General features: G+C 39.7%; 1 protein-coding gene and 1 long non-coding RNA gene across 2 annotated transcripts in view; one reads left to right on the top strand and one right to left on the bottom strand.

The window, feature by feature from the left end:
- The window catches only part of LOC115100066, a 251,836-nt gene that overhangs the window by 106,268 nt on the left and 120,768 nt on the right, over nt 1-24,800 (bottom strand). The gene's annotated exons all lie outside the window — the stretch shown is intronic.
- Nucleotides 1-24,800, top strand: part of OLFM3 (olfactomedin 3) — a 109,089-nt gene that overhangs the window by 17,327 nt on the left and 66,962 nt on the right. Inside the window, exon 2 of the mRNA XM_029618235.1 lies at nt 10,066-10,212. Within this exon, the coding sequence (XP_029474095.1) occupies nt 10,066-10,212 (147 nt within the window). The remainder of the gene's footprint in view (nt 1-10,065; nt 10,213-24,800) is intronic.

Raw genomic sequence — 24,800 nt, 5'->3', positions numbered from 1 at the left:
CAGAGCGTTCACACACCGAGACAGGAACAGGAACCGGAAGTCCAAGGAGAAGTGGATTCAGCAACGAGAAGAACTCCTTGCTAACTCATAGAAGATTTGGGCCAGCGTGTTTAAGTACAGGTAGCGAGATGATGTCATGCAGAGGGGATGCCCCCGAGGTTCCTGCCATGATGTATACATAGGTGGGCCATGCACGTGTGCGCCTAAGTGACTCCAGAAGCAAGATAGCGGTCAGCAGTGCCCACGCCATCCCAGGAACACCAGGGAGGTCAGCGGTGACTGGCGGAGGCCGCCATTCTTCCAAGAATTGATGGTGCAGCGAAAAAAGAGGTGAGCATGAGAGGTTGCAGTCATCTGCGACCGAAGGGCACAGCATTTATTAAGAGCTAGCAGTAGAAACCGGTCTAGATATAAGCCCCTTGTAAAATTCAAAGATTGAAAAAATTTGGAAAAGGAATATCAGTTCACAATACATTGAAATATCCATTTTTATTGGTATTTGTACATTTACTTTAATATTCTATAAGTATTCTTTAAATAATAAGCCAATATTTAAAATTCCAATCAGCATGGAATTTTTGCTGCACTCTACCATGGGATAAATAATACTGAATTATTTTGTAATTATATCTTTGTGCCATATTAATGAACATAAAAGTAGCTTTCTTTAATATAGATGTCATGTGCTGTTTATTTGTATAGCAAGATGAATCGATCAAGGTCTGAACCATGAATTACTGTACAAGACTGGGCCTGTGTTAAAATGATATCTGTAAAACACTAATAAGATTCAAGGTGCTTTTGTCACATAAATATTGCAAGTTTCCTGAATATTTAGCCAACTTGTTCATTAGTGCATTGATCATAATGATATCCCCAAAGCACTGACTTCTATTTCTCTGAGAGAAGGTTAAGATAGGTGAGTGGGTGATGAGAGGAGGTGATGGGAAGAGGTACGGGATGGGAAAGAGAGGTAAGGGGGGAAAAGTAAAGAGGAAAAAGGGATGTTTAAAGAGAAATACTCATGTGACGGCAAATCTTTTCCAGGGTTTAGCTAATATATTCACTCACACAGCTTATTATTGCACATCTAGTAGACAGGCTTAAGTTCCAGAAACCTTTTATTGGCAGGGCATTTTAAAGTATGATTTTGAGCATTTATTCAACTTATTTTCTTCTATGACAAATAAATTAATTTTGCCATCTGTTACCTTATAAAATTATAGTGTAAAAGTCTCATGAATATAACAGTTCTGTATGAGTTAAATTAGAACTATGCACTTCGGTCCTACAAATCTAATAAGAGCTTACAGAATTTCAGGCACTGCAGATGCCTAGGATGCATGCTTTGGCACTAATGTGATTTCATAACTATTTTATACATCACATTGACAGCAACAGCCAATCAAATGTTTTTATTGCCCTGTGTTTGACACTTATGATGTTTCATGCAATGATGCCATAAGAAACATACTAAATTATGCTCTTCTGTAGCTATGAGTCTGTTTGTAAACCCTTCCCATGCTTAAACTGCCAAGTTTTACTTAATATTCCCAAATGCTAATAATGAGTGATAACATGAACCAGTATGACCCTCAGTCTCCTCATCGCCTAATCTTGATTCAAATAAATAACGCATAAAACATCTGTGGATTTTAAAAGGCTTCAGTTTTATTGTGACAACATAGCAATAGAAGCCAGAAATAATTGTTGTAAAATTAGAATACAGAACAATGCACCTATGGTCATGAAAAATCTATATACATATAAATTGAATAATTTAACAATAAATAATGTAAAAACATGAAAAATAAAAATAATTATAAAATTGTAAGTAATAAAAATAATAAAATAGCAAAAATAAGTAAAAACACATTATTTAAAAACAATATATATTATATAGAGGCAAACTAAATATAGAACAGATTGTGCATAATTATTGTTCGATTCAATTATTCTTTAATTTATATGCATATAGACTTTTCATCATCAAAGGTACATTTTTCTGTATTCTAATTTTAAACCACTTTTTTCTGATATACCTGGCTAACTTGGCAAGCTGGCTAGTGGCTGACTATAACCCCCAGAATAGAAGAATGCTAGAATATTTACAATAATCAATTTTGTGGATTACATGAAAATGGGGGCATAGAAGTTTACTTGAAATCTGAGTGTAAAACGATTGCTGATCTGTGGTGATGCTTTTTGTTAAATCCATTAGTTACCCTGCTCTTATTCTTTCCATAGTGCTTCCAGCCAAATGAACAGAGGCAGGAAATGTTCATACCATAGCTGTAGCTGGCTAGATCAGGAAGAAAGTGGGGCAATGGGTTGGAAGAGATAGTGCACAGATGCCAGTTAGTTATGACTCCTGTATTTGGGGGTCCAGGGCCTTCCTATAAGAACAGTCACAGGAATGAATGAAAATTATTGGCAGGTTTAGCTGAGTAATAAATATTAACAACAATTTCTACATGTTTGCAATGTTCAGGTTTAGAATTTTACTACTCTTAAATTCAATTTGCATCATTCCCTGCAGCTGATATTGTTTAACTTTATTGCTATATTTTTCTGTTAAAGCATATTTCTTGTGCTCTAAATATTATTGCTAGAAGAAAATCATAAAACTGACATAATTTAGCACGGAGTACTGAAAAAAATGCAAGCAAGGCCAGCTCTCCTCCTTTTATATTCATCAGGGTCACTGGTTTTTACTTCCCTTGCAAAACATTTGGAAGCATTCTTATTTTTGATCTCTCAATTAACTCTGTGCTAGTGCCTAGAGAAGATTACTGCACAATGAAGTTTCTTTAGGAAAGACCAGGAGAAGAAATCAAATTCTCACCTGGATTAAACTGATACTTAAGGGGAAAAAACATTAAGAACAACTAAAGCCTTTTTCACCACTTTATCCATTCCATTTCTTTGAGAAATTGTCAGCTCATCCCTCAGTAAAGGAACTATAAAATGACCGTTGGCCAACAGGCATCAGTATTAAGGCTTGACATTTTTAACAAACATTGTAACATTTTAAACCCATTTTCATGCTATAATTGGTGTTATGCAGTGTGCCAAATTAAATTAGTCCAGTTGTATGTAATTAGAAAAATAGAACATGATGGCAGATAAAGACCATGCACATCTCCTGTCCATCCACATCTCCTGCTCAATTTCATAGTCCTTTCTTCTACTTCAGAGATCTTTTTCACTTGCCTTGTACTGTCTTGAATTCTGATACTGTCCTTTAGCTTCCAAACTTTAGAAATCGAATAGCTAGAAATGACAAGAGTGACCCTTAGCACTATCCGGGATGGTGCTAATATAATAAGGGTAAACAAGACATTCACCTGTCCTGGCACCTGCCCTTTTACAACAGAGTCTCCAGAAACACAATGAAACACACTAACACGTGAGTGGAATCAAAATAGGCTGCAGCTTTATTACAATACATAACAGAAGCCTGAGCTGGCCGTACACCAAAATGACAAGACCACATTGATCATCTGCCACCATCCAGCAAGATGACCATCCCCAGGCCACTTGGCCTGCAGGCCACCAGAATTGCAAAACCACAGTACCCATGACCCCCACCCTCAGCCCAGCAAGGAGCCTTGCATGGAACAACTGCACCCAATTGTTCCATCCCCACAATTTCCAGACACGACCTCCAATCAAGTCAGCAAACTATACAGCATACCACTTAACTCAAAACTGGCTTAGGCAACCTGCTGCAGGCTCAGGTAGAAGAAATATCCTGTAACCCCCAAAGATGCAGCCATGATTCCCAACTTAGCAAACCCTTCAGAGCCTCCTGAAATGAATTCAGAAATAGGTCAACCCAATAAAGGTTAACCCAGCTAGAAAGAAACCCCTATCCAAATCCAAGGACCATTCATACTTGATATGACACCCCCCTAATAAACCCAACCAAGAACCAATCTTCATATTGGCCTTTGCCCGACTGTGCCACCAAATTACCCTATTCATCTCAGAAGGCCTTGCAATGATGGCTGACCAACAAATTACTGCAGCAGGCAGCAAAACAGAAATAGACATTAAGTTCTTTCGTACCATGCTGATGAATCTGTGACTGGACATCTTACCCCAATCATTCCCCCCATCCAAATGGATAACCAGAGCCCCAGGCTGACCAAACCGCTCTTACCCCAACTGCAAACAAGGAATCAGTTCATCCCACAGCATCCCTCTTTGCCCCAAACAGTGAATCTCATTTCTTACCTCCTCCGGGCCCTTTCCAAGATTGTCATGGTACCGTGCTTCTGCATTTTCGCCCCTGGAACCACAAGTCTCCGGGTTCTCTGAAGGGCTCAAGATATCCTCGACCCTTCTCTGGGTGCCAAAACTAAACGAGGCCGATGTTTTCTCCAGTAACAAAGTTGGTAAGTCCGCTCTTTCCAGGACTCCGGACGGAGGCTCAGAGGTATCTGGCATGTCAGGGCTAAGGGATGTTTCGTCAGCCATGGGGCTTGGCGTCCACTCCACACCAACCTCCCCAGCGGCTCCTCCCTCCAGCTGGGACAGCACGGGTCTCGCGAACATAGCCTCTATCCGGGATTGCCTTACATCTGCAACTGGAGTTGAGGTAGTATCTCTAACCTTGGCTTTCCTCTTTATGTGAGGCATTATATTTCCAAAGTGACAAAAGAAGGAAGGCAAATCAGCCAAGGTTGAAAAAGATTTCTAAGAAACCGGAGCTGCGATATTTGCATGTGTACTACATGGTGGCCATCTTGGTCTCCCCCTTGACCCATTCTACCAGGCTGTATGCCACTGAAATCCATAACCCCCATAGCCCAACCTGATGGTTAGTTTCAAGGAACACAGTTCCAGCCTCCCACATTAGGAGACATGAATGTACCCTGAAAACCAGTGCCCAACCAAGGAGTCACAGGACTCAACTCCTGAAGGAAAATGCTGCCCAAAGCCCCCAAAAGTCCTAAAAGAGTTACCTTCCTGATCACTCCCAACCCCCAATCTCATGAATACCCACCTGGGGGGAAAAGCAGGGACACTACTATCCTGGACAGATGCCTCAAAGCCCGCGCACGCAGCCACCACAAAACTGGCACCCCCAGCCTCTGAAGCCAAGCTGTCAGGCTCTGCCACTCCAAAAAGCCCTAATGCCAACCCAGCAGCGGGCCTTTCCACATTAACCAAACCCAGCATCATTCCCCTGCCTCTGGCATTAACCTGCTTATCCCCATGAGCTGCATCGCTGCCACCAATAGCCCGACAAATCTCATCCCCAGGGTCCAAACCCCAAACCTCCCCTTCCACCAATGCACCACCAGAAATCGCAAAAACATCTGATTCCACTGGCCTGGACACAATCATGATTACCCTCTCCTCCCTCGAAGCTGCTAATCCGCACATTTTACACTCATAAATTATTAATGCCTGCCCAAGACAACCCGGAAAAATTCTGCTTTTCTGTACTCCCTTCAACTTAATATCATAGCGATATTAAGTCGGAGGAACCAAAAATTTAAAAAAAAAATGTAAATAGGCCAGCTGGTCCAGTTAGGAGCGGGTTCAGAAAACAGACACTCATAAAAATTCAGCATCGGTTTCCTGAATCCGCTGACAGAGCCAACTCTCCTAGGCCAAGGAGGTGCTAGGGGCGTGTAATCGCCCCTAGCGCCTCCTTTTAGCGCAACCCCTCATTAAATATAGGATTGCGCACCCAGGAGAGGTGGCTATGCGCGTGTTGGGAGAGCAGGCACTCAACACGGAGCTCCTGTTCTCCCATGAACTTTACAGAATCGGTCTGAATGTGAGGGAGCCTGTTACAAGTGATGCTAGGATTCATATTTGATTTTAACTAATGAACTCTCCCATCTTTATGGCATTCCTCACTTTATTCATCATGATTAAAAAAAAATTTCTAAAGCAATGAGGGGAGAAAAATGAGTAGCTAGGATCAAAGTAGATAGGATTCTCCTCACAGCACTAGCTCAGCTAAGGGAGTTGCTTCAGCTGAGTGGTAGAACTTAAGTGACAGTTAGAATGCTGCATTTCAAACCCAAGGTCCCCAGATAAATTCATGATCTTCCTTATCCCTTTTCTTGATACCAAGAGTTGGGCTCTCCTATATAGGGAAAGTGGATCTTTTACTAGCTCTACAAGAGAATTTATTCCTTTAGCTACATAGTAGAGGCTTGGAACCAAAGAGTTACAATTTCAGTCCCTAAAATCCCTGGATGGGAATTAGTGAGAGTTGAACCCTCAGTATGAGGGTCCAACCTTCATATTCTTTATCTGGTACCATCAGCTACAGTGTAGACTTACGTCCAGTCCTAGAAGACAAATCCTCCAATGTGTATTCATACAGGAAGGAAACATATACCTAACGTCCAAACCAGTACAAAAAAAAAAAAAAAAAAGAGTTCAATTCATCCGTATGTGGAACTTTGTAAAACGTCCAGACAAAAGTTATTTCTATTATTGACAAATAAAAATAATTACATTCTGTATTTAAAAAAAATGCAGCTCATAGGCCCTGCCTATCTAGGAAAAATTCTTTCTGCCCCTTTTAGATCCCTGTTCAGAATAGCACAATACATTCTCAGCTTCATTACAATATTCATGATCTTCCTTATCCCTTTCCTGATATGCAGTTGCTCAAGTCCTGATGTCACAAACATCTATTATTCGGCAGAGGAAGTGTAATGGCATGCTCGTCTCTTGTTTTCTGCTCACACTGAGTGAATGAAGCCAACTGTGCTTGTTCATAGTTTATTCTCAATACTGCCTCCTGTAAAGGACTTCAAAACCACTTACCTCATGCATCACATCCACAGGAATCAAATGAGTAACTTGGATAATTAGAAAACAGAAATCTATAATATTTGGTTGACTAAACAAATAGTCTGTTTCACAAATAGTCTGTTTCACAGAATTATGGGAAAGCTGACAATTGTACAAGCCGAGAAGGAAATGCTGCGTCACCCCACTGCACACTTTATATTGCCTTCGCTCACATGTAAGGTGCACTGCACGTCAACAAGAAACCTTACTTCCCATAGCTCTGGGGTCTCTTCAATTATTCTCGTACTTAATACTTTCCAATAATGCTAGGACTAGGAAGCACTCCGTGGAGCTAACTAGTAGATTTTAAACAAATTTAAAAAACTATTTTGTTTCAGGCAACACACAATTAAGCTGTGGAATTTGTTGCAGGAGGATATTGTCAAAGTTAATAGTATAGCAGGATTTACAAAAGATTTGGACAAGTTTCTGGAGAGCAGGTTCCTTAACTATTATTAGACAGGCAAATGTGGGAACTGCTACTCATTTCTTTCTGAGAGGGAGCAACAGGGAAGAGATCACACCGCTAAGAGCTGCCAGATCCATCAAGCCCAGAAACAGCATGCTTGACCCAGCATGGCACTTTTTATGTTCTTAGAATAGTATGGTTTGCTATTTCTAAACTATGCAATACAGGGCACACTATCCAATTCAGAATGGGGTAAGAGAATAGGAAAAGACAAAATGGAGGAGTAGCCTAGTGGTTAGAACAGTAGGTTGAGAACCAGGTAAAATAGGATTCAAATCTCTCTGCTCCCACTGATGTTCATCATGACTTTGGGCAAGCCACCTCACCCTTCATTAAATCAGGTACACATTTGCAGGTGAATTTTCAAAGGACTTACAAATGTATATGTAACATACTATTGTAGCAATATTCAAAAGCCTTTTACCCACATTATGTGCACTTAACATGAGTAAAATCTATTGATAATTCAATGTCATATATCGTAGCAATTTTCAAAAGCCCACTTACACGGGTAAAGTGCATTTACACATGTAAAACTCAGTTTTAAACATGTAAATGCTTTTGAGTGTTTTTTCAACTTATTTTCTTCTATGACAAATAATTCATTTTGCCATCTGTAATCCTAAAATTTGTAATGTGAAAGTCTCATGAGTATAAAGGTATTGCATAAGTTAAATCTGAAGGTTTTCCCCCATTTTCCATTTATGGGAAAACATGCCTAAGTAATAGGGCCCTTACATTTAAGCTTTCTAGGGCAGAGAAATACCTGTTGTACCTGATTGTAACTCACCTTGAGTTTGGGTTTGGAAAGACAATCCAAAATCAAATTCATGGGACATCTGGTGAGAACATCACAGTCTTCTCTGGCTCATCTCTCAATAAGGAAATGAACCACATTATAAAAGGTGTATTGAAAAAATATCAGATATAACTAATTCTGAATTACAAAGTTTAATGAATCTGCAATTCAGCACTTTGGTCCCTTAGCAGGACAGTCATCACTTGATGTCTGCCTGGTAATTTTCCTGAACATTCTGGAAAAGCTGCCTTGAACTATAATATTTATTTGACCAGCTGCATTTAAACGTTCATGATCACTTATTTTATTTTGCGTGCTGGAACCTCTTTATCCTGCCTTGGTGTTTTTGGTATTTCAGAGGCCTAGCAATATCTCTTGGGTCTCATTTACATTACAGGTATATTAGATATATTTGGGAATGTAGGCAAGCATGACATACCCCAAAAAATATACAAAATAAACAAGGGAAGAAACCTAAATACACCACCTGACCCAGGCCTGATGCCATGACCCGATCCGGAGGCCGGCTCTCAACACCAGAGCATCAGCCCAACCCAGGACCAATGCCATGACCCAGCCCAGAGTCCATGTCCTGATTCTACAACCGGACCCGGAGGCCGGATCCCGATGTTGAAGCTTCCGCCGAGGCTGAAGGCTGGGGCCCGGACCCAGGCTGGATGCCGTGACCCAACCAGGAGGCTGGGTCCCAATGCTAGGGCCTCGAATCTGCAATCTGAACCAGAGGCTGGGTCCCAAAGCTGGGCCTAGGCCCAAACCCAGGCCCAACGCCGGGGCCTCGGCCAGGAGACCGGGTCCCAACACCTGGACCCCTGCCCAGGGTAAGGCCCAGGCCTCGGAGTCTCTTCTTGGTCCTCTTCCTTCTTCTGCACTTGCCAGCCAAATGACCCCATCTCTGAGGTTGTGCCTCCTGATTAGACAGGTCTGTGGTCTGTTCCTACTCTCATGATTCAGTTCCCTCCTGACCTTTAAATTAAAAATGAAATTGCCCTTTTCTACCCTCCTATACAAATCTTAATAAAAAAAGAAATAAAAAGGCTTGACAGGGAAATTAACCCTATCACAGATTGAACTGTAAAGTGAATGGCTATCATACCCTAAAAGGTTTTATCCTGCATAGATAAAGATATTACAGTGAAAAATTAGTCGGGGAAACAGATCAGAATGAAAGGTTGTTCCATTTTATTAACTCTGTTTCTTCTTACACCTTTTGTGCCATAGCTCAAATGGCCTCTGATTTCTTCCATGGCTGATCATGTACAGAAAGTGATTGAATTAAAAGCCTACTGTCATCTTTCACCTATGGCCTACCCTTCGTCATTACCCAAAGTTCATCTATCTTATTTTACCCTTGCTGTGGGACACTTTCCCCCAAATACACCTAGGAGGAAAAAGTTGAGAAACAAAATTATGAATCAAGTGGAGATCATTAGAAATTCTTAGTAATGTGATTAGCTCTGCTGGAAACTGCTCCTGGGGAATGAAGGTGACGCATCACATTAAGCAGAGCTGTCAACTGTTTCTCAAGAAGTATTAAGGCGCTGTCAGAGGTACAGCAAAGGGAATTTGTAAATGCACAAAATCGTCAATAAATTGTTAAAACAATACTAATTGGTAACAAATGAAAAAAGACAAATTTCGTGATGTGGATTATAAGAATTAGGCAGTGGGCTTCTTAAGCCTGGTCTGTTACGTTGTCTTTGCCAAATAAAATGTACTGTATTAATACCAAGAAATAGTGAGGTTATAATTTACAACACTTCTTAAGCATTCAAGCATTGCTATACTACTTTACAGTGTGCATCAGGAATGTGGGAAAGTCCAGGTAAAGCACTGTCTGACGTATCATAATGCTGTGCTTAATTTCTTCACAAATCAGCTTTCACAAACTCATAGACTTCCATATTTAACTTTGCCTTCATTGCTGGATTTCTTTCTTGTTACCTTGCAGACCCAGATTAGTCCTAAAGAAGGTTGGCAAGTATACAGTTCAGCTCAAGACCCCGATGGAAGGTGCATTTGTACAGTGGTTGCCCCAGAACAAAATCTGTGTTCCAGGGATGCCAAAAGCAGACAGCTTAGGCAACTGCTAGAGAAGGTACGTTTCCTGTGCCATGCACTTCCATCCTTTTCTTTTTCCCATTAGTGACTGAGAGCTCTCATCTAGTGAAAACAATATCCCAGTGAGTATTCTCAGAGGAGAGGAACAATGCATCAGCTCTGCTATTCAAAGCATCGAGGAAACCATCTCATCAGTTACAGCATTCAAAGAGGATACTCTAGTTACCAAATACAAATGACTGGAATATTGAGGACTGGGCTGATTTGATAGGATTACATTTTCTTTTTCTTTTTATAAAAGTTAACCTGCATTAAGCTTTCATAAATTGCATGCTTTAAACTGCAGAAGTCTCCGTTTCTGTGCCCTTCTCGTTGTGAAAGGCTTGTGAATCAGAAAGACAGACTAAAGAAATGAAGCAGGTGTTTACCTAAATTATTTCCTGATGCACTGGAGTGAATTTTCAAAGAGTTATATGAGTAAAAGAAGCATAGCAATTTTCAAAAGCCCATCAACATGCATTATGTGCTTTTACGCACAGAAAATCTTTTGAAAATTCTGCCCTATGGAGTGAATTTTCAAAGAACTTATGAGATCAATACTCAAAATCCATTTAGATGGATAACTGACAAGGTAAGCATCTAAATGGTTACCCAGGTATATTAATTCTAGAATTTAGCTGCAAAAGTCAGGGGCATTCCATGGGCAGGCAGGACGTGTTTCTGGGTGGAGCGGAGATAGCCGCATAAGTTATATAGCTAACTCCGATATTTGGAGTTAGCTGATTAACGTATGCAGCTAACTCTGGTCGCAGCATAGGGCTGTCCTAAACTTGGTGGGATATACTGATCCGTCTATCTTTAAGATAGCGGGGATATTCAGTGGTGTGGCCGCATTGCTGAATATCCCAGTTAAGTTAGCAGAATAGCTATATCTGGCTAACTTACACCTAGATTTATCATTTCCTATAGATTTTGCAAGAATAATGTCCATGATAAAAAAGGGGTGTGGTTAGGGTACATTTGAAGATACCACAAAACATGATATTGTATTTAACATGCATTGAATTTATTACATCTGTGATAAGTGCCCAGATATTTTGGGCTACTGGGAGGGAGGGAGGGAGAGAGAGAGAGAGGAAGAGATTATTTATAAAGCTCTCACATAAGTAAACTATTTATACCAATGTAAGAAGGGCAACTAGTAACTCGGGGTGAGATTTGAAGTTGGCCTTGGTTTTTTGGTTTTTTTTTTTGGGGGGGGGGCAGTTTTACATGCATAAAAGTAGCAATTTTCAAATACCCATTTATGCATGTAAATAGTTTTGAAAATTACCTTCATTATTGCTAAATTAAAAAACAATAATCAAATTCTATAGCAATTTTTAAGGTGAAGTACTTACATATATAAGGTGCATATGTAAATAAGTATGTCCAATTACATAAGGCATAGTCATACTTTTTTTTTAAGGTAACAAAATTATTCAGCATTTTGCTTCTGAAACCCCAGTGATGGTATTCTTAAGCAATGCTACCATTCTAAGATTATTTCAATTTAAACATGTCTGTATGCTTATGTCAATGATATACAGTATCAGGAAATATAATTTTCTTTAGTTTCAAAATTCTCTCACATAAAGGGCTAATATTCTAAGCACTTTTTACATGGACACAAAATGGTAAAACCCTTAAGTACATCAGGACCTAAATTAATAAAACAATGTACATATATTCAGAACTGCAACAAAGTTCTAGTAGCTGTATTGATACTAAAGAAAACTGGAGTGTTAATGGGTTGTGATGCTTTTTAAAGGAACAACAAAAAAAGGGAATGGAACAGCACCCCTATCAGGAAAGACTAAAGAGGTTAGGACTGTTCAGCTTGGAGAAGAGATGGCTGAGGGGGGATATGATAGAGGTCTTTAAAATCATGAGAGGTCTAGAACGGGTAGATGTGAATCTGTTATTTACTCTTTCAGATAACAGAAGGACTATAGGGCACTCCATGAAGTTAGCACGGGGCACATTTAAAACTAATCAGAGAAAGTTCTTTTTTACTCAACGCACAATTAAACTCTGGAATTTGTTGCCAGAGGATGTGGTTAGTGCAGTTAGTATAGCTGTGTTTAAAAAAGGATTGGATAAGTTCTTGGAGAAGAAGTCCATTACCTGTTATTAATTAAGTTGACTTAGAAAATAGCCACTGCTATTACTAGCAATGGTAACATGGAATAGACTTAGTTTTTGGGTTCTTGCCAGGTTCTTATGGCCTGGATTGGCCACTGTTGGAAACAGGATGCTGGACTTGATGGACCTTTGGTCTGACCCAGTATGGCATGTTCTTATGTTCTTAAGTCAGCAGTATGTGAGCTTTTGTGACAGATCCACTTCTTCACAAAGATCCCTTCTTCAATGGTAACATCTGAAGAAGAGCAATGGAAAGAATGGTGGAACCCAAAAGAAAAATCATACAAAGGGTAGAAGTTATTAAAAAAAAATATGCAAAAAACAATGGTTAATATAACGTGGCAGAAACATTGATGAAGGGCCCTGTATGGTAGAAATGTGCATTAATTTCTAATGAATATAATAAATGCAACAAATGAAGCCCTTTTTACTTCATTCCAAATGCAACAAACTGAATACAGCCACTGAGTACCCCAAACGTTTCTGGTATTTTCATATTCATTGCATTTTTGGGGGGGGGGGGGGGGAAAAAGGCCTCTGGTGGCCCTGCCTGGGCCTCTGGGTTTCCCTGGGCTGCAATGCCATCAGCTGCACTGGAGAAAGGCCCCAAGGTGATGTCACCTCAAGATGGCCATGCCATTTTCAAAGTGCGGACCTGGACAGGAATGAGTTGGCGTCACTCCTACCTCTTTGTAACCCAGATTCAGGAAGCTGATAAGTGGGTGTCCTTGGGAGCTCCTCAACCCCAGCACTTTTAAATGGGTCAAGGGAGCAAGCCCCTGCCTTGGCTGGCTCAGGGCAGGCCCTGGTGCAAGGCTGGACTGGGGCGGGCCTGGGAAGACTCAGCTAGGGCTGCCCGAAGCCCTTTTATTTGTTTAATCACTTTGAGGTTTTTGTTTCGGCTTTTTTTTTTTTTTTTTTTTTAATGTTTACTGTTTTTTGGGTTTGGCAAATGAACCAAACAAAAGAAAAAACAGCAGATGAACCAAAAGAAATGAAAAAAAGAAACCAAAATGAAAAATTGGGGACTGCATATCCCTACTGTGTGGCTTTAATTCAAATGCTTGTATACTACAATGACATTTTTTGTTGGTCTTTTATAAAGCATAACAACCTACAAAAGGCTGAGAATGTAACTGCATTGAAGCTTTTGGGTTGCCACACAAGCTATAAGAAACAGCCTGCTATAGATTTGTAAATGTTACCTAGTCTTTGGGGTAGAGATCTTGCTGTCTTCATCTCCTGAATCCTGTTGCTTTAATCCATGTTTTCAATTTTCTGCCTTGGTGTTTTATACCTTGAAATGACAGTGTGGAGATGCTATTCCCCATGTATTTCATCTGCCCTTTAAAACCTACGAGCTCTCCCCTTCTCCTCTAAGCCTTTGTCTCCTACACCCCCCAAAATCAAACTGATTATCCTTCTAATTCTGTCACCAAAACTCTCTTCCATAATTTCCAGATTTCCTACTCTGCTTCCTCTATCCTTTTTCATTTCCTTTCTCTCCATTACCAGTCTCTTTTCCTGCCACTCTGATTTCACCCTTGAGTGGAAAATTGTAAAAATATTATGTTATTGTAAAGTCGTATCTCAAAAGCTGCATAGCGTGACTATTACAGCATTTATACTTAATATGCATTATGATATTAAAAAAAACTAGATTATTTGGCCACGCTAATTTTTATTTAGTTTTCGCATTGACAAATAATAGTGTAAGGTCTGGCTAAGCACATCTAGTCACTAACATGAAATGTGACCTGATTCTGTAATAGGAATGCTTGAAATTAATTCCATGAAAAGCAAGTTTTTTGTCCATTTATCTCATTACAACTGATAATCAGAATGCAAAGCTTAGTCTGTTTGTTAGAATTTAGAATAAATTTATAATAATCATGAATATTTCACCATTACATTTTGTGTGTTTGTGTGTGTGTATGTGTGTGTGTGTGTGTGTGTGTGTGTGTTTAGGAATGTGCATTTGTTTGAAATAAATGGGTAAAATACAATGAATGGGTCCATTTTAGTTTAATTTGTTGGACCCCTGAAACAAATGGTGGGTGCCCACTAATTTGATTGAAAATTTTCATCTCTTTCATTTATGTTTCCAAGTCAATGGCTGTGCTAAGAAAATATACAGGTATATGTAACTTAACAACCAACTCTTGCCTGTGTGATGTCACAGCCTCCTAGTAGAGGCAGAACAAGTTGTCATGGAGTTGAGATGAAGGACAAATCATGGTGAAGCATCTTTTTAACAAGCCTATAGCTTCCATTGATATCAGGTGAAGCTAATGTCCTCCTACTGAAAGGATTGAGAATGTTCAAGAAAATCTAAATTTCCTTTCTATTAGTTGGTTAGAGGAATGATCTATTTTTCAGAAGTTCACCAAGAGTTCAAAAAACCTTTAAAAAAGTTGTCTTTAGCACTGGTAAAGGACTGTTTCTAATCTCTGCTGCAGTGGTCTCACTCACTGTGGCACTGTACTTTCTCTGTTTACTAGAAGAGAGTATTTGTAGAGACTGAAGAAGTGCCTTTGTCTCTGTCTGAATGTCTAGTGCAATGCATTGAGATTAGCACACTGACAAATAAACACTAAGAAGAGTCTTGCCAGGCTGCCAGCCTTGATGGTTCTGTTTAACTTTTTAACAGCTTTTTATGTGTGTAGAAGAGGAGTCTATGAGTAGTGTATTGCACAGCACACATATACATTGTATCTGTGTATGTGTGACAGACATTTCTGCACACAGTAGAGGGTACTCTGAGTGGTGGTACAGAATCAAATTGTTTTGTGATATCCAAACCCTCAATAGGCACATAAAATTCAATCATGCCACTGAGAGGAAAAGGCAGAGGATAGAATGGTAGCCTTGGCATGGGTAAAGGATTTTCTGTAGAGCCAGCCCAGCCTACAAAAGCAATAAAAAGCAGTCCTGCCCCTAAATTGAAGAGAGACTTTTTTTAGCTTCAGAATTGAAGGAGTGGAAGACAGCTTAAAGCAGAAATAATTGAAATTTGGAGAGCATGTGCCACATCATCTGTTCCTCTCCCCCTCATTTTGGAGCAGAGGGCAGGAACATGGACTGGATCAGCAGAAGAGTAACAACCAAAACCAGCAACACATTCCTCTTTATTAGTTACCACTTCTGAGGCAATTGACACAATATTTCAACAGTATTACCCACCCAGTTATATTTAATGATTTCATGCCTTCTTGAACATTTTTTCAAACTCTGTTCCCTTATGGTTCTTGCAGTTATTGGTTTCATCTGGTATTTAACCTTTGATGGATTATACCATTGCAAAAGGCATGAGCTTCAAAATGCAGCACCCAGAACCAGAACTGTACTTATCCAGGATTACTACTTCTGAGGTAATGGAGGCAGTATTTGCAAAAACGGATTCAGAAGAAGAATCATTTATTGGATTCATTGAGTCACAGGATATTATTAGCTAGGGCAAAAGATCACTAGTGCTCTAGTCAGAATCATCTTAGATGCCAGTGAAGCAAACTCCAAGCCTGGACAACCAACTCCTTCATCTAATGATACTATAGAGAAATATCAAGCTACCTCCATGGATTTCCTCTAGTTTCTTCATGCCTAGGACTGTCTACCAATTTGTTTGGTGCCTTTTGCCCCTCATTTGGAGCCTTGGGACGTTCTTGCCACTCTGGGTGGCTGCTTTGTGCTTCTTATGATGCTTTGGGGTCTTCATGGCACTTTTTCAGTTGCTTTGACCCTTGGGGGGATTTCTGCCTCTGTTCCCCCTTCATGATATCTTGAGCTCTTCATGATACTTTACCCCTCTCATGCAGCCTTTGGAGAGGGGACTCATGCCACTGTTGTAGTTGCCATTTGACACACTTTTGCTGCATTGAGGTATTCTGGACACTCGTGATGCTGCTTTGCTTCTCTGATGGTGACTTGGATAATTCTGCCATTGCTGGTTCTGGTTTGCCCCATTTCAGGTCCTTGGACTCTTTGCACCACGTTTGGTGCCATGTTGACATAGTCTTGATGTATTGGCATGTCTTTACCCTCCTGATGATATCTTCCCACCAGTTTTATTAGACATGATTAGAAAAGTCCAATTTGGGGGGTCCCAAAATAGGCTGAATTGCTTCTGCCATTGACTATAATGGTAAACGAATGAATGAATCAAAATGTGTTTTTTGCATGAATTAAACCAAACAAATCACTGTGTCATACATAAAGAATGAAAGAACTAAAACAAATTTGACTCTGCACATTCCTAGTGTTGTGTATTCATACATCCTTCTAAATTATACACACACACACACATCTTTTCTCATCTTCCATTTCTATCCAAAATGCACTGCAGCATGTTTCAGTAATTCAGACCATTGATAATTTGAGTAATTGATTGAGCAACTAAGTGCTGCATGCTCTTTTGTTTCTTCCCTCCAGATTTCTCTCTTTCACAGAAATGAGACTTTCATTTATGTGTCAACATGCAGACAGTCCCTTCTTATTTAAGTACTTATAGACCTCAATCCACTCACTGGCACCAGAAATCAAGACAGAATTTCTAAGGATATTGCAATTTAGCAGTTTGTTCTCCTTAGTTAAAATATTAGCCATGCTGTATAGCAAGAAAAACAAATGACTATAATAAAATTAGGCATGCATCTTCTCTAAGAGATTGTGGATAACCCTTCATATATTTACCAAACATTTCTATCCTATTAACTTGCATAGGGAGCTTGAAGTTCATTCTCTCTCATGTTTTTCATTTAGTATAAACATAAAGGTAAGTCAAATGCACAAAGTCAGGAATATGATAGTAGTCAGTAAGTCACGCTACTCCATACCACTACATCCTGGAGGTTACACACATACATACACACAAACACACACACACCATCCCTTAAAACTAAATAGATTTAACAGCAACATTTATTCAACATTATTTTTTTTTATTTATTACATCTTTTATTCTGCAAGATCCATTTTGTTCACCGCAGATTTCAAAATAGCATTCATAAAATCAATACCCATAGGGGTAGATTTTCAAAGGGTTACGTGTGTAAGATATGCATGTAACCCCCGAAAACCTACCCCTGTGCGCGCGCAAGTCCCAGGACGCACGTATGTCCTGGGGCTTTCAAAAATGGGCGTTCCAGGGACAGGGCTGGGGCATGGTGGTGGTCCGGGAGCAGGGCCGAATCCTCCGGCACAGCGGCCTGTGCCTGGGGATGGCGAGCCGGCAGGAGTAACTCAGTGAGATAAGGTAGGGGGGGTATTTAGGAAGGGCTGGGGGGTAGGTTAGATAGGGGAAGTGAGGGAAAGGTGGGGGGGAGCAAAAAAAAAGTTCCCTCCGCTCCAATTTCAGAGTGGCCTTGGAGGGAACGGGGAAAGCCATCAGGGCTCCCCTTGGCTCGGCATGCTAAAGGTGCACAAGTGTGCACCCCCTTGCGTGCACTGACCCCGGATTTTATAACATGCGTGCATGTTATAAAATTGGGTGTACATTTGTGCGTGCTGGGTAGCGCGCACAAATGTACCCCACGCGCTTAAAATTTAAAATCGGCCCCATAATTAATAACAATTATAATCAACAACAATCAAAAATAAAAACATTTTGTGCATTCCAGCACGTGTCTTCAGAATTCAGTCTTCTTCCCCATTATATGCCTTTTTAAATAATTCAGCTTTTAACAGTTTTCTGAATCGTAAGTAGTCTTGCTCTTGGCGTAGCCATAATGGCAACCTAGTCCACATAATAGGAGCCATGATTGAATAAGCCCTTGTTCTTGTTCTGGTTAGCTGACAAACCTGCACAGAAGGTGTGCTTAGCAGTTCTTGGGAGGATGATCTTCATGTAAAATTAGGTATATATTTATTTATAGACTTTTATATATTGGTATTAGTAGGGACATCATACCAGTTCACATTTGAACAACAGGTTTGAAAGTACATATTAACAGGGAGAAAGAACTGGGAGGGGATATCACAAGAGCAGCATAGAAATGTAGCTTAACAACAGGCGAACATAGAGCTCCTTAATATAAGGAATATAGGATTGTCTATATGGAAGATAGTATAGCAATTATTTATTTAAATTACCAGCCAACCCATTTGAATCCTGCATAATTGATTTATATGTATAAAAATATACATCTTAAACTGAATTTGGTATGTAACTGGAAGCCAATGTAACTTTAACAAATAAGGTTTTATAGACAGCCCGCCAGGGTAAATTAAAAATCACCCTAACAGCAGCAATTTGTATCAACTGGAGCACTTTTACCAGATTTGTTGGCATTCCTGCATAAATAGCATTGCAATAATCTAAATAACTAAGAACCAGTGCCCGGATAATCATTCGAAAGTCCTCCATAGATAACATATTCCTTAATGGTCTTAAAACTTTTAATTTAAAAAATGCTATCTGGGTTACCCTCTTAACCTGAGCTTTCAATGTTAATGCAGAATCCAACATAACACCTAAATTATGGGACTCTGCTTTCACTGTCAACATATAATTTTCAAAATTCATAGTCATTGATGGCAAAACCTGAGGACTCCCTAAGCATAAGATATTCATTCTGCTACAATTTAAAAGCAATTCATTCTCCATTAACCACTCCTGAATTGTTTTCATACCTTGCTGAAATTGCTGCAATGGTAATTCTCCAGGTTTGATATTTGAAATAAAAAATTGCACATCATCTGCATAACATTTGTAAGTTAACCCTAAAGTGGATAACAAGTGGACTCAAATACATATTAAGTAACATTGGAGACAAAACATTGCAGTACCCCTACCAGAACACTGTACCAAACCAAAGTTCCATTAGTACAGACCATCACTTTTGTATTAGTACAGACCATCTCTTTTCTATTAGCTAAGAAGGAAGTAAATCGCTGTAATTCAGTTTCTCCATTTCCATGTTCTTGTAACCGATGCATCAGCATCAAAAGCTGATGCGATGTCTAGTTCAGGAGTGTTCAAACCGGTCCTATGGGTCCTCCAGTCAGTCAGGTTTTCAGGATATCCCTAATGAATATGCAAGAAAAATATTTGCATACACAGTAGGTTAGTGCATGCAAATAAATCTCATTCATATTCATTAGATATATCCTGAAAACCCAACTGGCTGGGGGGGGCCCATAGGACCGGTTTAAGCACTCCTAGTCTAATTGGACTAATATCCCTGATTTCTTATGCTCCAAAACACAGTGAACATCGTCCAAAAAAGAGTCCATCTAAATCTCTATTCCATAGCCCATCTGAAACCCATACTGTTTATCATAAACCCATTATGTTTATCATAAATGCCACAAATTCCTCATATTGTTTTAAAACTCACTTTTCTAAAATCTTACTTAACGTACAAAACATTAGAAATTGGTCTATAATTTAACACTTCTGCTGATACCGAAGGATCTTTCTGAACTGGTGTAATAAATGCCTCCTTAAAAGTATCAGATATGATCTTTGAGTCAAAGATACATTCAATATAGCAACTGAATGACTTAAAAAAGATGAACATTTGTTTTTAATTAATAATAATTAATAAAAATGGGCAAGGGTCTAAAGAATTGCTTTTGGCTGTAAGATGTAAAATAATATCTTCTAATGCAGAGGAATTTATTACCACAAAACTATTCCACCGATTACCCTTCTAGAGGTTGTTGTAACACACATGTATTGGTACCTTGCCCCTAGATTCATCAAAATGCTATAATATCGCATGCATACCACCCACAGTAAGAGAAGGGAGCATGTTTAGGGTAATTTGTAGAATTATCACACTGCATGTAACATAGCACATTACATAGATAGTGTCACATGGTGCAGTAAAGTTTTCATACCTGTGATATTTCTATTTTGCAGCTCACAAAATGCCCAGATAGGTAAGAGAGAGAGAGAACATATAAGGTCCTCATAGTAGTGAGACATATGAACTGGACTCTATAACAGGGTACCATCAAGCTAGGGCGAGATAACATAGTAGAAATCTCATCTTTGTGATGATGTCAAATCTTCACCGAGGTGTACTGTGCAGTTCCTATGTCTCACTCTGCATGAAAAACTTGCCCCTAAATCCTAAACCACCATCAACACCTCACCTTGAGCTATTAGCTGGCCCTCCTATAGTCATAAATAGTTGAATACTGTGAAGGCCTCTCCAGAGGTATTTTTTCTCTCTCTCTCTCACTCAGAAATGGCTGAAATGCAATTTGCAAAATTTATTATGAATTGCTTTATGGCTGTTTTGGGCATACCGCACAGCTTAACGCCAGGGGTTAAAACTGTGTGATATTGCCTCTCATTTAATTAATCCTGCCTTTTCCAAACATTTGCATTTGCGCCATTCGATTGTATTATTATTGCATGGTTTATGGCGTTAATGCGCTATCACATGCATTAATGGCATAACACATTTTGATGAATGACCCTATTGGTTACGTATTTTTTAAATTTTAGCATAGAACAATTAGCCAAACCCGAACGCCCTGGGTACAATACTACTACCGGTAGTATTTTTTTTCTTCCAGTGGTGTAACCAAAGAAAACAGTTCCAACGATCTATTAATAAACTCTTGCAGTGATTTAATCTAATTTGCCAATAATCTGTTTTTCTTCCATAATTATTTTTAATATTTTCCTTATTTTCTATGGAGTTGATTTTAAGACCCCGTACTCACATCTATGTGCACGCGATTCCCAGCACGTGTGCATGGAAGCACCAATTTTATAACACACAGATGTAAGCGCACGCATGTTATAAAATCTGATGGCCGCTCGCACATGCGCACTGGATTTTAAAATCTGTGCGTGCATGTGTGGGCAGCTCGTGACTGGCACACACAGGGGGGGAGCGAATTTTAGCAAAATATGCATGGTGATGTAATCAGACTTCCCCCAGTTTCCTCCCAGTCCACTCCTTAATTGGATTGGAACTTTCCTATCTCTAACCCTACCCTTCCTACATCTTCCCCTCCTCACTGACCACTAACCTATCCCCTATCTATCCCTATTTTTTTTTTTTTAATACTTACTGCTCCCTGGGAACAGAAGAAATCTTCACGCCGGCCGGCTGCTGGCGTGCACTTCCCTGGGACAGCGGCTAATAGTGCTGTCCCAGCCCATACCCCGCTCCACCCCTCCCCACCCAGACCACACCCCCTGGCCTGCCCCTTTTGCAGGGCCTGGTACTTCAGTGCCTAACGGGGGTTATGCACGTAGCCGGGCCCATTCTAACATGCAAGCGGCATGCGCAAGGCCCGGCCAAGCGCATAACCCCCGTTTTTTACGTGCGTGGCCCTTTTAAAATTGGGCCATATGGTTTTTGTCTTAAGCCATCTTTTTTTTCAGATCACCTCAAAGTCTTTCTAAATTCTACTAGTTCTTTAGAAAACCAGGGTGCCACATAATTTTGTTTTCTTCTTACTAATTTCTCCTTTAGTGTTCTACTATAAATTCCCCTTAATTCAATATTCCACCAATTCACAGCTGCATCTGCAGAGCTTAAATCAAGCCGTTCCTTAATTTCATTCCATAATACTAACATCTGATCTATGTCTGGGTCACATGTGAAGTGTCCAATACAAAGACAGAACAATAAATTCTCAAGTCTTTCCCACCAAAAACATTGTGTACTACTAGAATGGAAAAGAAGAGTACACATTAGTGGGTCTCCCCACAATTACGTAGAACAATGCACAATAGACACCTTTAACTCTGAAACCCTGACTGCCAGTTAAAAAAACCTTGGAGAAAACAACAATTATACATGGAACTTGAAGGTAGGTCAGAAAGTAAAGGTAGTCAGGAACAGGAGATTTAATTCCTTTTTAGAAAGTTTCTAAGAGGAGGGGAGAGAATTTTGAAAGGGATTTCCATGGGCTTACTCAAGCAAAAAAAACATTTGAAAATTGCCATGTCCCACCCCCTATGCCCCAGAATGTGGGGAAAATTGGTAGCACTGATGAATGGCTTAGGATGGGCCTGGTAAAGCATGCACAAGGATTTAATTCTAAACTCCATGCATCAGAGCCGTAGCCAGGCTATTTGGCACCTATGGCCAAGTAAAAAAAGGGTGCCCCTCAACCTGAACATAACACACGATCCAATGACCCAGGACACTCTTTTATATGCAGCTTTCATTTTCATTTTGATCCAGCAGTTTTCCTCCTGCCCCATGGGCTTCCAGCTCAATCGGAACCGATACAGGGATCCTGGCGTCATAAGCCTACATTCAAATACTGAATTGGAAACCCCAAGAAACCAGATTCTGCATGCCATGCAACACCAGAGAAAGAGAAAGAGATACATTTCCTCCTGTATTGTGCAAAATAAGATATCCTGAACTGCACACTCCCAAAGTCAACAGAGCCCATCCATTAAATTGAATATAAAATACTTTTCTCTACTCTGGCTGTCTAGACTTTTATTTGTTTAATCACCTTGGTCCTCATCACTTTATACTGCTTTCCTCTTCTTGGTCTCCTAACTACAGTGTCTCCTGTTCATTTTCTCTCCTGTCTCTTTAGTACCTCCCTATGCCTCTGTCTAATATAGATCTTTCCCTTTTATTCTCCTTTTTCTTCATTCTTTGTATCTCTGCCTCTCTCTATTCACTCATCTAGATTTCACCCCCTCCCTTTCTCTCTCTCCAGTTCTCTATGCCAATCCTACACCTCCCCAAATCTCCCATGGCCCCCTCTCAATCTATCTTGCTCCTTTATAATAGCAGATTTTACATGAGAAAGGACTTTGAGTTAAAAAAAAAATCACTTATAGCTTGTAAATTATATGTACAAGTACTGCTGTAGTCCCAACCAGAAGCCCTGCAAAAAAAATTAAAAAAAGATATTTGGAACCCATATGGTATTAGGCCTATGGTAATGCATGTTGAGTGTGGGTTTGACCCTGGTAAAACCATGTATTGAATTGCAATTACAATATTGTAAATCTCCCTTATCAAAACAGCCCTAACTGCCAGTACTCAAACAGTAAATATCCTACTTATGAAAAGGCAACACTGTAAATATTACATCAGGTCCTAAAATACTAATATACCTCCTATTTGGAAACAAAACAGGCCAAGCTGCTATAGATCCCTACACAGAAAAAACACGCTAGCAGAACACTTCTGTCACATGTATGGAACATAGACAGACCTCACTAAATACAGAATAAAAAGTCATAAATTATAGATATAAATGTGCAAATACTGAAGTGGAAACAGCAAAAAGCCAGACTCAGTATGCAGAGCAACAAGGGAAAAACAAAAACATTGCCATTCCTCATAAAATATCAAACAATAAAATAAAGAAATATAAAACATCAATCATAACAGTAAAACCATACTAATAAAAGGAAATATTTCAAAACAGCTGGCAAATAGAATAGCATCCAATAATTAAAAACTCATAAAACTTTTCCATATGGCAATAAAATACATTAAATTAAAATACATTAAATAATACCCAATAATTTAAAATACATTAAATAATACCCAATAATTATAACAAGGATTAATAAATCCCTTGCTTTCCATATCTGGGAACGTTTGATTTCCAGATGCTCTAAGATTGTCGTTGATTAATGGGGGTGGTGGGGGGAGCTGTTTATTTCACCAAAATTTCTCCCCTCTCTCTAATACACACATGCTCATTCACACTAACTCACATGCTCGATCATACACACATGCTCATTTGCTCTCTCAAATGCTCAATCATACACACAAATGCTCGTTCACTCTCACTTGCTCAGTCATACACATGTACACCCGCTTGTGCACCCTCACATGTTCATACACGCACAAACTCTTTGCTCTGTCTTTCATATGCTCATTTATAACCACACACGCTCTCTCACATACACAATCACACACACATATACTCACTCTCTATCAAATGTACAATCATTCATACATACATTCACATTCGCTCAATCTCTCTCAAATGCACACACACATGCTCATTTACTCTTTTACATACACAGTTATACACACAAATGCTTTTCTCTCACACATGCTCAATCATACACACACATGCTTGTTTGTATGATTGAGCATGTGTGAAAGCAAACATGCTCATTCATTCTCACATGTTCAGTCTTGCATACACACACACACACGCTCATTTGCTTGCTCTCACATGCTCACACACACACACACACTACTGTGCTGTCTCTCTCTCATACACACATGCTCAACCATACATACACACATGCTCGTTCGCTCTCTCTCACACATGCTCAGTCACAAACACCCATACATGGTCCTTTGCTCTCTCTCACACACACACACTTGTTCCTTCATTCTCTCTTTCTCTTTGCAGGAATGCTTCTTCTGACTGCAGTGGGAGGCTTTTGGGGGGGGGGTTTCGGTCTGTGGGCCACACTTTTCTTAAATGCGGGGGAGGTGAAGGAGGCCATGTTACTTCATGTGCTGGCTCCTTCCG

Source organism: Rhinatrema bivittatum, chromosome 10, assembly GCF_901001135.1.
Source record: "Rhinatrema bivittatum chromosome 10, aRhiBiv1.1, whole genome shotgun sequence".
Classification (NCBI taxonomy): domain Eukaryota; kingdom Metazoa; phylum Chordata; class Amphibia; order Gymnophiona; family Rhinatrematidae; genus Rhinatrema; species Rhinatrema bivittatum.
This window is presented reverse-complemented; position numbering and strand designations above follow the sequence as displayed.